The following is a 13,601-nucleotide window of genomic DNA, read 5'->3' as shown; positions in this document are numbered from 1 at the left end:
GGGGTAGGACTAGATAAGTCTAACTTCTTCCTACTCCGTTCAAGCATGTACTAGGTATAAGCAAATTGATAATGTATTTGTGGATATGTGTGGAATTATGTGTGTTGACATATTGACTGTCGTTACATGTTTGAAAGAATACAATCAAATCATAGATAATTCCAGCCCACAAGTTGGGTCCTCTGTTCATCTTAGGATATGTGGTAACAGCACAGCAAGCTTAGTAACCTGCTAGATAAATTAAAAGGTAATGCTGGCAGCTAGTAGGTTACTAAGCTAGCAGCGCTGTTACCACATAGGCTACACTAAGGTGAACAGAGGACCAAGGCTATAATTGTGGATTGGCATCACATAGGCTAAAATACCGATGGTAAAATGATATTCACAATGGGCTACGATACAGGCATGTTCTGAATAAAATGGAGATGAAGCCACGTGACACTGGAATATTTCACATTAAAATACTATTTAATTAAAGTCCGATGAAGAGGTGACAAGCAATTTTATCTCTGGGAAAAAAAACCCTGAAAAGCCAAAAGTCAGAGTTTTCCACCTGTCATTAAACACACCATATATTTGTAGATCTTAGAGTGAAAAAAATCCTCTCAAAATTTGCGCGTGAGTATAACATGATCCGTGTCAGGCGATCTGTGCACGTGTATTTACAGTCTGTAAATACACTTTAAAGAACCTCGCAGAGAAAATTGTTTTTACACATTTGTAATCTTGACTATATTTGTATTTTATATATATGTGCATTTTTCTTTTTTCTTTCTTTTTTTTTTTTTTTTAACAGAGGAGGAAGTTACCTACATCACATACCGCAATCCGGTGAGTCCTGATTTTCTGCTTATTGCTCTGCGTTTGTGCCAAGCTTATCTGCACCGTGACTGTCACTAATCTCACAAATTATCCTGCTTTCACTTTCATAGGTTCGGCATGACAGTCGGGCGGACATGTGAGTACACACACACAGAAAAAACACAAGACATATAAACTACAAACGGGTGGCAAATGAAAGGACAAACCAACATGGTGTGCCAGTACAGTGTTGGGCCACCAGAACTCTTCAGTGCAGTGCAGATGCAGAAAACAACCGCTGTGGTTACTGTATATTTATGGAAAAATACAATTTACTTACAGTTTACTTACATAAAAGTAGTACTGCCACAGTGTAAACACTTAATGGACCGCAGCTTGGCAGGCAGCAGTGTGTTGCGTGTTGCATTACAAGTAAAAGTCCTGCATGTAGAAGTAAAGTAAAAGTACAGAAGTGTCGTCAGCAAAAATAGAGGAATACTTTGACCTGTTCTAAATTTAAACCAATTAATTAAAAAATAGATTGTAGATTGAAACTAAATATTATGTTTGATCAATGTACTTTTTTAGGTGTAAAAAAAAAAAAAAGGAGGAAGCAGTGGAAGTTTATACAAATATTTACAATATCTGATAGATCACTGCAGCAGAGAAAGCTGTGACTGAGATGTATTGTCTGGGGAAAGCACTGTTTTATCAGCCACACACAGAGGGAGAGAGACTAAAACAGAAATAGACAGCAAGTGAGAGGAAAAACAAGATGAAAGTGCAGCAGCAATACAACCCGTTTATTTTTCACATGACTTTTCTGCTGCTCCCTTCTTCTAATTTTTCCTAAATTTTAAAGGCTCACAGCAGCTACAGTCCAGTTCCGACTAAAGCAGCCCCTGATACTCACTAGATTGACCTTTGCACCCCTATTAGCTGTAGCCGGAGGCATTACATCCATCCTTTCAGCCCATTCTTGTGAACACTATATCTCAGAAATACCTTGAGGGAATCTCTTCTAATTTTGCCCATACATCCACTGAAGCTCAAGGATGAACTAATTTCAGTGATCGAAGGTCAGTGGCCTCATGTCTGTGAGGTGGTGGACCAGTGAACTGACATCTCCTAGAATCACACTGCTAGCATAGAATCAAAAATGTCAACTTTGATTTTTGTATTTCACACAAGAGTCATTGACCTAGCAATTAATTTTTTTTTTTTTACCTTCTGCTAAATAACCAGTAACTATGCACGTGTCAAATGGCTGAACAAAATTTCCTTCTGAAATGTAGTGGACAAGAAGTGTACAATAGCATAAAATGAAAATACTAAAGTAAAATGCCACCGTAACATTACACCTTAACATTCCAACTCTGGGAATATACTGCAAATTAGTCCCGTTATTACTTGACAGTAGTGCTGGTTAATATGTGTAAATACTTTTGAGAACAGTGCTAGATTGAAATTTACATGCAGTGTTCCTCCCTTCAAGGGTGAAGCGTAGAGGGTTCATTGAGCCAGATGAAGACGAGGAGCTGGACCAAGATACAGAGTGAGTTTCATAGTATAAACTAGTTGTGTGTGGGGCACATGGGCCCATCACCAGGTCTAAATCACCTGTTGCTTTCTGTGCTTCAGGCCCCCAGTCCAGATGACTAGCAGAATGGCCAATCACAGCGCAGTGCGATCCAGGGAGCCGGTCAGGAAGTCTGGAGGCAGCATGTGGAAGGTGATTCGGCTGCTGCTGCTGTTAGCAGTGGTAGCAGCTGTCATCTACTACGCCTACTGCTGCATGATGAACAGTGAAGCAAGCTCTTCTGTGGTTCAATGATCTGATCTGTTGTAACAGCACCAGAATTTGTTTTCCATTTGCCCTTTTTCTCCATCAATGTCTTAGTGGAGATGACTGGGTTTTTTTTCCTCATTCCAGTACACGGTGTGTGTCCCCCACTGTGAACCCTAGAAATAGTAAGAATATTACATTCCATGACCTTTTAAAGGCTGCAGATATTTTATATTTCGTAGTCATCAAATCCCGTGAAATGATCATGACCAGACACACAGTTTATCTTATTCTTCTGTGCCATAGAGCTCACACACACATAATTGAGTGACATTGTTGCACTGGGTGACATGTTGCTTCATTACCACAAACACACACACTAATTTATTACACTGACACTAGGTACAGCACCAAATGTGGATTATTCCGCCACTGAAAATAGTCCCCCAACAAATGCACTATTTCCTCTTGTTCAAGTAATTGAAGCTGAAACCAGTATACCCGGCTGTTATACTGAGCCATGAAGGATTTCTGTCTTCGGTAGGAACTAATGGGCTTTGGGCAGAGCCACAGTCAGAAGGTAAGACAGACAAGCACATGGTTAATCTGGTCGTGGATTTGGTCTTGGGATTTGTTGACAATAAGAAAATAAAGAATAACACTATCCCTTGTATTTCTTTGCTTTCCAGTCATGCAGTTTTATGTGACTGATTTCTGTTACGCAGCTTTTCTCTGACGTTATTTGTGAGATATACAGTACATGATGATTTCTTGTAGCACAGCAGTCTTGTGAACTGAGGTATTCATATTTCTAATCTCAAACCAAAGACTTTGTATATGTTTAATAAATAAATGATATCAGGTTCCAGCTACTCAGAGACTGCAGCAGTGTTTAGATTTGCTGTAAATCATGACACTGGAGATGAGTGAATTCCTAAAAAAATGCAACGATATTAACATAAGCGTAAGCTTTAAAGGTCCCGTGGCATGCTTTTCCTTGTTTTTTGACATCTATAATGTTACAACGGTGAATTATCTTAGATGTAACCTAAAGCTCAAAAAATGAGGTGTACACATGTTCTAGTATTTCTATGCCTAACTCAGTTTATACAAGTTTGGCAAACTCGCTAGCGAGACCTTTTTCTAACAAAATAACATATTGCATGATGGTTTAAGGATTTCCTTGAATGGGCATTAAATCCAGGCCATTGCCGGTTCAGGTGAGCTTGCCTGACATCCACTGGTGCCCCCACCATAATGGTAAAGTGTTATATTGCCTTGCTTGTTCTCTGTATTTTCAATAAAGCTTATGCTTAAAAAAAAAAAAGACATCCATCAGTGCCATTGTAGAAGTGGAATTTTCATCTGCGCCCAGTTTTGTGGATATATTTTACCTCCTGCTCCATTGTGGCCAGAGGATGTGGAGAAAAATACAGGGCCTGAGGTTACTGCACGTCCGGGAATGTTCCTGTACAGGGACTCGCTGTTTTACCTGACCGGGTCTAATCAACAAGCAGCTGGCCAGTGAAACCCCTGCTGCAGTGACTGATTGGCTCATCAAGGCTGGATTCCCCCAGAGCACAGTACTTGTTTGTTTTGACTGCTTGAGGTCAGTGTGTCTGCTGCATGTGATGTGTTGCTTGTTAATGAGCAGATTAACAGTCCATGCTGTTATTGTTGATGCTACACTACTTCTTGGAGTTCATGTCATGTCATTCAGTTCATAGGACTGTATGTGGTCAAGTGGGGGAAGATGCAGTGACCACAGGTTGGATTTACCAGCCTTGGAGCTACTTGAAATGAAGTAATGTTCCCACTACTCAGTGGGACTTAATGGTAAGTTTTCAAAAACACATTACATGTCTGTTAATGCCTTGTTTCTGTAACGTTAGAGTTGTAAGGCTGGAGAAGTTACTATGTCTGCATTGTGCCAGTTAAAATATGGGGTTTCTCAATTACCCGCGTTGTTTAGAGCATTACACATCGCTTTTCATCGGTTCATATACTGTTGTTTACCTGTCTATGGAGGAGAAATTTAAATTAATTACTGCCATTGCAGTTCCTTGTGCTGTCCACTTGCTACACAACACCAGCAACAGGGATTGTGCGTTGTTTACGAACTATCCTCTCGTTTTAAGGAAGAGGCTTTCTGGCTCTCTAATTCTGAAACAATTACAAACTTTCTGGATTATGAGGGGTGCCAAGCTAATCTAGAGGTAGCCAAGAATAAACATTAAATGGCTGAAAATGAGCATGCCATGGGCACTTTAAGTGGTTTGGTGATATAATATGTACATTTATTTACAGATGATCTCAGCACTGCAAAGGCCAGGGGTCAGTATACTGCAGTAGAGTCTTGGTATCTGTTTCAGAAGAAAATAAGGCAGTGCGAATGTATTCAGACTGAAGTCTGTGGTGGTTCTGGTTTGGTCCAGCTGAATTTAACAGCTCTGATACTCTGTGAAGGATGAGGTTTTAGGCTACTTGATAGGTAGAGAGCTCATAAAAAAAAGTTAAAAAAGGCAGCAGTCACTTTAGAGTTCAAGGTTCTGAGATATCAAGTGAAACAGTAGATTACTTATTTTGATCTGTAGACTGGTTTAAATGCCACCAGGGTCAGTGTGTTGATGGGAGAACTCTGGCTCTGGGACTGCCATCACATACCGTACGAGCTGGGAATAAAAAGAAGAACAGGGTCACAAGAGTATAAGAGCCTGTTGTGTACTGGTGCATGTTCTGTAATGGCCTACCTGACAACATGTCTCTCAAAGCTGAGCGCTATGATGAAGATGTTGATGAGGACTATGAAGAACACCAAGGCTGTTGCTGCATTGTTCATTGTGTTCAGCATGCTGTTTCTCCTCATGTCGTTCAGGTCATACTTCACTGCTGGCACACAACAGCAAAGACAAAGATAAACGCATAAAAATTAGCAAGGGAAACGGAAAGGGTGTGAAATAAGGAAATGGAACTTTGTACAGGAGACTCAGAAGGGACATTTAATGTAAGATTAGAGGAAAAAGATTGCATTGGGATCAAAAAATTCAAACACTACTGATGAAAAAATACATGTAAATTAATCTTGACAAATACTAAGACTTTTAGACAAATCTTTTTAGTAAAGAATTGATCTTAAAAAGATATTAGATGGAAAATGTATCAGCCCAAACAAAACTGGTAATATGTTGTGTGGCTAAACTTAAATTTAAAAAAAAGTTAAACAGATTGATGACTGGTGTGTTTTCAATAGTTTTGAACAACAGTGTTGACCTAAAAGGTACTAACTTAGCATTAGTTTTAGTGAAGGATATCCACAGCTGTCAAACTTGGTTTGCTTTTGTTGTTGCCACAAATTTTTAAAGCTGTTGTGATGAAAATTACACGTTTCTGTGGCATAAAGACAGATGTGAGACAGTTTCAGACAGAGACAGTAAATAAAGCGGATGTAATAGCACAGCATGTGGTCACTGATTGCTTTGCACTGGAACCAGGTTAAAACGCAGCATTGCTACTTACTGTCTACAGAATCCATTCGATTAAATAACTGTTTCCCCTTCTTCTTTTCTCCTGTCCACAGTGGACTGCTGGGACGGACAGGACGGTGAACCCATTGTCCACCATGGCTACACCCTGACCTCCAAGATCCTCTTCAAGGATGTCATCGAGACCATCAACAACTTTCATTTCATCAAGAGCGAGTACGTTTACACACACACACACAAACAATCATTGTCACTGTTAATCTTTGTTCATGCTTCTATTTGCTTCAACACGCTCACGTCAGAACACTTTAATCGAACACTTCCATGTTTCAGCCGGCACACATTTACAATCCATGTACAAAATGCCAACTCAACATCACACATGAATAACAGACGCGGCAGTAGGTTCACCCCCCAGAAGGGACTCCACCTGAACCATTGACTCAATCAGGCGACAAACAGGCTTGACAACTCGACCAAAATGCGTGGTAAGTCTCTGATATATGTCCGTACCACCAGCCGCAGCTGGGAGAGAAGAGTCGTCCAGGCTGATACACTGTGTGTGGGTGTGTAGTCACTGTTGGTGATGGCGAGAATCTTTTCATTTGATCATAGATTATCTAGAATGAATGAAAATGACCAGAGACGGGCTTGATGTTAAATGTGTGTTGCTGTCTCCTGAGGACTGAGAATCCAAAGTGTAACTGTTACATAGTGAGAGCTTGATGCTTGTGGTTTTGTTCTCTCACTGTGCAGTTTGTGATTCAAACCAAATGGTTTACATGTTTGTTTTGACCTTTTTTCTTCACAAGCAGTGGAAAAAATACAAACAGGACACCTTTGAAGACACAGTGAACTAAAAACGTTCTCATACATTATATTATTTATTGTACATATTAGAGATGGGCAATTCAAACTAAAATACTATTTGAAATTTTCTGGGAACTAGTGTCCATGCATCCGTGGTCAAGGTCAGAGACACCTTTTCATCACTTGTCAAACAACTGCACAGCTCACATGCATTATCATCATACAGTTTATCCCATCGTGCCATTTCTCTTGACAGTACCGTATACTCCGGCTGAACAAATGCCATCAAACTTTGAAAACCCTCCCCCTCGACTTAGCTAGTAGCGTGTCCTTTGCTACCATCTTTGTGGTGAGGGCCGTTGTTTGCTCTGCATGTCGATCATCAAACTTCCTTGTTCAGGTGACAAAGCCACTGACTGTTGATCTGCAGCCTGAGCCCCACTTTCTGCTGGAGGCCTCACCTTCACATGGCTGTGCACAGTTGATGATTTATGACATGCTAACCTAAACTGGGAGAGTTTGAACTGCACCTCATTTTTGTTTATTTTCTCAAAGAAGTTCCACACAGAACTTTTTGATGGCTGTAGTCTCTGCACGTTTCTGCTGTTGGTATTTGGCGTTGTAGTAAAATGATACACTGACCTGGTTATCACGTTATTTCCAGGTGCCGGTAAAAGCAAGGGGAAACAGTGGCTCTTTGTGAAGACACAACCATAGTCGCATGAAGTATTACATTTTTTTAAATGTAATGACTATATGAATATTTGCAAATCATTGCCCATCCCTAGTACATCGCCTGTCACCGTACATCCTAATATATGTATATTTGTATAGTTTTATATCAAAATGCTTCTTGTTTATAGTATTTCTGAGGATCCATCTCGACCACTTCATCATGTGACTTCATGTGACCCTGCCAAATAAAAGCAACATAAAATCCTGGTCACACCTGTGTAGATACAGAGACATCACAACATACACAGAGAAATGAGAGCACACAGACACTCTCCTCCCACTCCTGGAATCTGCATCAAAATGTGATAATCCCATCGACATGCACACTGTCTGAAGGATGCAAGAAAATTCTCTATTTTTAGATCCTGCCTCTTCAAGTAAAATGAAGGAGGAACACTTGCTTTGTGTGCATTTTCACCCTCAGTGTGTTTTCCAGTAGACAGTGGTGGGCACCATATTCCACAGATAATTGGTTCAAATGGGGCAGGGTGAAAAGCTGTATTAAACTTCAAAGAGCAATCAAATTTTGCGGGATGCTGAATGAAAACGGGCGTTTCAGAGGGCTGACAGAGGAGAATGGGGATGACAGGCTTCCATCTGACTGAAACTGGGAGTCATCAGAGCCAGTATGTTGTGAACAAGGAGTCTGCTCCAGAATGTAGCTCCCTCTGAAGACCTGCTTTACATGCTTGACAGCAGTTAGAAAGGATGAATTCAATGTTATTCTACACATACTCATCAGATGTGCTCGTTTAGTTTTTCACTACAAATGAAATGAAATTGTTGATTTTTGTGTCTGTAACTTGAACTGATTTTGTTGCCCATGGCTGCTGAGTTGTGTTCCATCCATCCATCCCATCCATCCATTTTCCTCCGCTTATCCGGAACTGGGTCGCGGGGGCAGCAGTCTAAGCAAAGATGCCCAGACTTCCATCTCTCCAGACACTTCCTCCAGCTCCTCCGGGGGAACGCCGAGGCGTTCCCAGGCCAGCCGAGAGGCATAGTCCCTCCAGCGTGTCCTGGGTCTTCCCCGGGGCCTCCTCCCGGTGGGACATGCCTGGAACACCTCCCTAGGAAGGCGCCCAGGAGGCATCCGAAACAGATGCCCGAGCCACCTCAGCTGGCTCCTCTCGATGTGGAGGAGCAGCGGTTCTACTCTGAGCTCCTCTCGGGTGACTGAGCTCCTCACCCTATCTCTAAGGGTGCGCCCAGCACTGAGGATAAAGAGTCTTAACAACCTTACATTCATAGTGTCATCTGAAAGTTGTTCTGTTTGTTCATTTATTATTACAGTAGGTGTCTCTGAATCAAAGACTTTTCAAAATCACATTGCGAGAAAACACAGCTTACCTGAGCATACCTTTATTTATATCTCCAAGTGTGAAAGCTTTAAAGAGTGGTGTGACTGTGCTACTGCCAGAGCTACACAAACATGTTCTTTTAAAATATGTTAACCAAAGAGCAGAATGCTTTCAAACCTACACAGTGGTCATAATGTAAAGACACTTCCTTTGACTTAAGATTTGTTAATGCCGTGCTGGTTAATGATGTATTCTACCTGCCAAGCAGTGCTGTCTGTGATGGCAAGGTTGTTACAAACTGCACAAGAATCTCTGAATACACACACTATGTCGTCAGGGGAAAACAAAAATACATAAGGGCGGCTGTGGCTCAGGAGGTAAAGCGGGTCATTTTCTAACCGGAGGATTATCAGTTCGATTCCTGGCTTGTCCAGTCAATGTGTTGAAGTGTCCTTGAGCAAAACACTGAACCCCCCAGTTAATCCTGGTGATGACACCGGTGTGTGAATGTGTGAGCATTTGGGAGTGCGAATGGGTGAATGGCCAAATAGAGTGAAAGCGCTTTGAGTGTGATATAAAAGCATAGAAAGGTGCTATACAAGTAAAAGGCCATTTACCATGAGCCTATATGCATACATCTTGAGCATAAAACATTACAACATTACAATGTCAGTATTGGTATTTGTCAGTTTCAAACAAGGAAGGACCCAAATGCAGGACACAAAGTTGGAGTAAAAGTTTGAGATTTAAAGGGGTTCAGAAAGGGACAGGGCCACTGGGAGTGGTGAAGGCAGCTGTGCTATTCAGGTGAGGGCTTGATGCTGCCTCTGGACCACTGGATGTTGACAGACACTGTTCTCACTGGCGTTGCTGGTGTTTCCAGCAGTCTCCCATGCAGGTACTGTTCCAAGAGGATCTTCGCTGTAGGTAGGTAGGTAGGTTTTACATAGGCCAGACAATTAATAACGGAGAAACACAACAAAAGGACATATGTGGCTGCTGGAATCAGGTAAAGACACTCCTCAGTCTCAAAAGCAAACAATAGCAAAGTATGCTTAAGCACCAACATTCCAGAAGAAAAACAGTCCTCTTCAGCCTGCTAGGACAGACAACTAAGAAACAAAGAGATGCAGAAACATGGGCAGAGGGCATCCAGATCCAAAAGCATGCAACAGGCTCAAAAGTCACAACTAGACAAGACCGGCAACTTACAGCACCAACAAGGGCAAAGCAGTTGGAGAGTCAGAACAGGCAGGATTCATGTCTGGTAAAAGGCAGCAGCAGGCAGGGAACAGGTCAGGACACAGAACAGGAACAGGAGATGGCTGGACAGCACTGCAGGGCAAACAACAAGTGCTAGGCAGGCAGAGAATAACAGACAAGTACAGGCTAGGTAACAGGCAACCGAGTACAGCTCTTGTAATAGATCTTGGGGTGACAAGAGCAAGAGATTGCCAGGCAGCACCTCCTGCAACAACATTTAACAATTTGGTAAAAAGAAAACTGGAGGAGGAAGGTTATATAGCCAGATAACAGGTGGCTTCACTGAGCCACTGATTATGTGAGGTAAAGCTGGAGCTGGTGAAACAGTGAAAACCAGCAGGTCTCTTACAAAATAAGCCTCCAACAGGAAGCAGGTGCAGAATATCGCATTTTATGTATAACCCCAAGCTAATGAGTTCAATTTAAAGGGATAAATCGAACTGTATTGTATTGTGTTGTGAAGGTCCTGCTCTTTTGCCCTAACTATACATGTATATGGTGGACAAACACATGTGACCCAAAACCATAAATGTGGACCTCATAATGATGCTGGAACAAACAACTGATATTATTTTTGTTGCAAACTCAATACTTGATGGTTTATTATTTCATAGAAGTATGGCTTTAATTTACCTTTTACATGTATTTCTAATGTGCCACCCCTCCAAGTCTGTGCGCCAGCCTGGCCATCCTGTCCAACATTTTTTAGATCCATCCCTGCCTGCTCCTGGACCTTTAGTTATCTTTTTCCATCATATGGTGTTAAAAGGGTTGTGGTCTCAGCAATGTAAAGCAAAAACTGTAACAAACCTACTGAAAGGAAATTCTCAAGACCCCCATGGTTGTTGTAATGAGCATAATCAGCAGAAACCTGGCAGACTTGTGTTTTGGCTTGTACCTAACATGTTCGTAAGACTAAAATTTAAAATTCAACCTAGACCTGCCCCATTCAGTGTAAAAACAGTTCTGCACAATAGTGTCTGAAGTTTAAACTAAAAGTCTGACTGCGACAGATAAACGCACACACTTTGTTTCCATATCTCAACAGGACGCAGTATGTGTAGCGAATAAGACTGCACACATTCTAAGATATATACGGATTTTCTCACTGCATCTAATCTTGTAGAGGAATCACATGTACATTTTCTGTTTAATACCACAAAGTGAGATTCTAAAAATAATGGGTGTTCCCAGGAGGTGATCTTTAAAGACAAATTGCCTCAGCTACCTCAACCATTCTAGGGAGCATTGCGTGCTTGGTTTGAAGTGTTTGCTGCTGTCTAGAAGACAATGAATACCACATCTTTTTCTCCCATCAGCTTTGACTTTACAGGCAGATTTCTGCCTCCTGTTTTCATCTTAGTGTTCATCATTGGTCTGGTTGCTAATGGATGGGGATTGATGTCCTTGCTGCAGAACTGGAACAAACTAGATATCATCAACGTGTTTGTTCTCAACCTCGGCCTTGCTGATGTTTTGTACCTGCTCACACTCCCATTCCTGATGGTATACTACTTTAAGGAGAATACATGGACCTTTGGAGATACTTTCTGCAAGATAACAAGATTCTGCTTCAACCTGAATTTGTATGGTAGCATTGGATTCCTTACTTGTATAAGTGTGTACAGGTACGTGGCTATAGTCCATCCAACGAGAGTGATGGGAAGAATAACTCTTAAGCACTCTGTGTCTATCTCCATCACAGTCTGGCTGCTGGTGAGTGTTCAGAGTCTTCCAGACATGTTTTACACCAAAACATACAGAAACAAGCCTGGGAAATGTTACGATACCACCCATAACAACTATGTTGAGGATTACCTGAAATACAGCCTTGGATGGACACTCAATGGGTTTTGTAACCCATTACTCATCACATGGGATGCTATGGACACGTGATTGTCATTCTCTGCAGGAAAAATACCACCGACAAAGTACTGAAACAGAGATGCTTGAAGTTGTTGTTTATCACGACTCTTCTTTTCACTGTGTGTTATATCCCCTTTAAAGAACCTCAACCTCTGGTCCAGAGTTTTGTCCAAACAGAAAATATATCATAAATGGTCTAATTGTGTCTACATTGCTCATCGAATCAGTCGTGGCCTTGTGTGTCTGAACAGTGCTCTCAACCCTTTGGTTTACCTCCATGGAAATGAAGACATTCTTACTCAGCTTCGAGGACTACTCCAACAGGCTCATCAAGCTGTCATGTGGTTGTCCATCACCACCAGTTAAGTCTCCCTGGTACAGTGCTCTCAACCCTTTGGTTTACCTCCATGGAACTGAAGATATTCCTGCTCAATTCAGAAAGCTGCTCCAGCAGGTTCACCGGTTGTTTAGCCGTAGACCCCGACAAACTCCTGCAGCATGCCTGTGACACTAAATCAGAGCTGCCACCGAGCCCTTAAAATATGGATTTGTCCTGTTTTGATAAATAAAATGCTCTGGCCTGTACTGAATATGGGACATGTACCTGTGCAGAAAGATGTGGCAGCTCATGTGTAAAAGAAGGCCATGTGCAAGCAACTTCACGTGGGTTCTTATAACTACTTCAGGCTTGCTTAAAATATGCGTTACTGAATAATAAATATTGATTATTTACTACATAGAGTATCTTCAACATTTGACTGAGTCTGCAATGCAAATTTGAAATATGAAATATACAATTTCATTACTGTATTTGTAATTAACTGTATTTTAATGTATTTATTTTACATCATACTAAAGGGTATTTGGCCTTTAAACATGTTAATACTACTATAATTCAGTTCTTACTACATTTTCAATACATTCACAATATTTTGTTTGCAGAAAGACATGCTATGCATTGTCCCTAATTCCCCTAATTACTTCTAAGAGAATTTCCTAGCCGTCCCTGGTAGGCTAGTGGTTAAGGCGCAGTGCTCTCACCGCTGCAGCCCGGGTTCGTATCATGATTGCGTCAGGAAGGGCACCCGGCACAAAACACGTGCCAAATATCAACATGCGAGTCATCAGTGTGACGATTCGCTGTGGCAACCCCTAAACGGGAAAAGCTGAAAGTGACTTTCTTTACTTCTATGAGAATTTCCTGCATAGGTCTTTGTGATTTTGCACTAATTCTAAAATATATTGGCTTTTGTTTGAAAGAAAAGTTCATTTTAAAACCAGAAACTTTAACAAAATTACTTTTTCATATATAAAACCCTGCCTTCAGACAAATTTTAGCTGTTCAGCCAAACCTACGTATGTGTTTCAACAGGCTATTATATCTTTGGCTGTATTTCTGTTATCAGTGGGGGTTCGAGACCACTGCTCCCAGTGAGTCCAGTACAAGTCAGGGATATATCCCTGATGGTGGAAGGGCACTGCCTGACCCGAAGGGGGCGCGCTCCCCTCACAGTCCTCCCGCAGCAGCAGCTCCTAGGCCGGCCTGGCACTGCCTGA

The 13,601-nt window shown here is 41.5% G+C and overlaps 1 protein-coding gene and 1 pseudogene across 1 annotated transcript in view; both read left to right on the top strand.

The window, feature by feature from the left end:
- emd (emerin) overlaps positions 1-3,260 on the top strand; it is an 8,634-nt gene extending 5,374 nt beyond the window's left edge. The window contains exons 4-7 of the mRNA XM_020617194.1: positions 797-831; positions 933-958; positions 2,297-2,356; positions 2,443-3,260. Of these exons, the coding sequence (XP_020472850.1) occupies positions 797-831; positions 933-958; positions 2,297-2,356; positions 2,443-2,635 (314 nt within the window). The 3' untranslated portion in view covers positions 2,636-3,260. The remainder of the gene's footprint in view (positions 1-796; positions 832-932; positions 959-2,296; positions 2,357-2,442) is intronic.
- Positions 3,261-9,464: 6,204 nt separating this feature from the next.
- On the top strand, positions 9,465-13,112 carry LOC109969965 (P2Y purinoceptor 1-like; annotated as a pseudogene).
- Positions 13,113-13,601: the final 489 nt, after the last annotated feature.

The sequence above is a fragment of the Monopterus albus genome, unplaced genomic scaffold, assembly GCF_001952655.1.
Source record: "Monopterus albus unplaced genomic scaffold, M_albus_1.0 scaffold187.1, whole genome shotgun sequence".
NCBI classification, from domain to species: domain Eukaryota; kingdom Metazoa; phylum Chordata; class Actinopteri; order Synbranchiformes; family Synbranchidae; genus Monopterus; species Monopterus albus.
The sequence above is the reverse complement of the archived record's forward strand: the minus strand, read 5'-3'. Positions and strand labels throughout refer to the sequence as shown.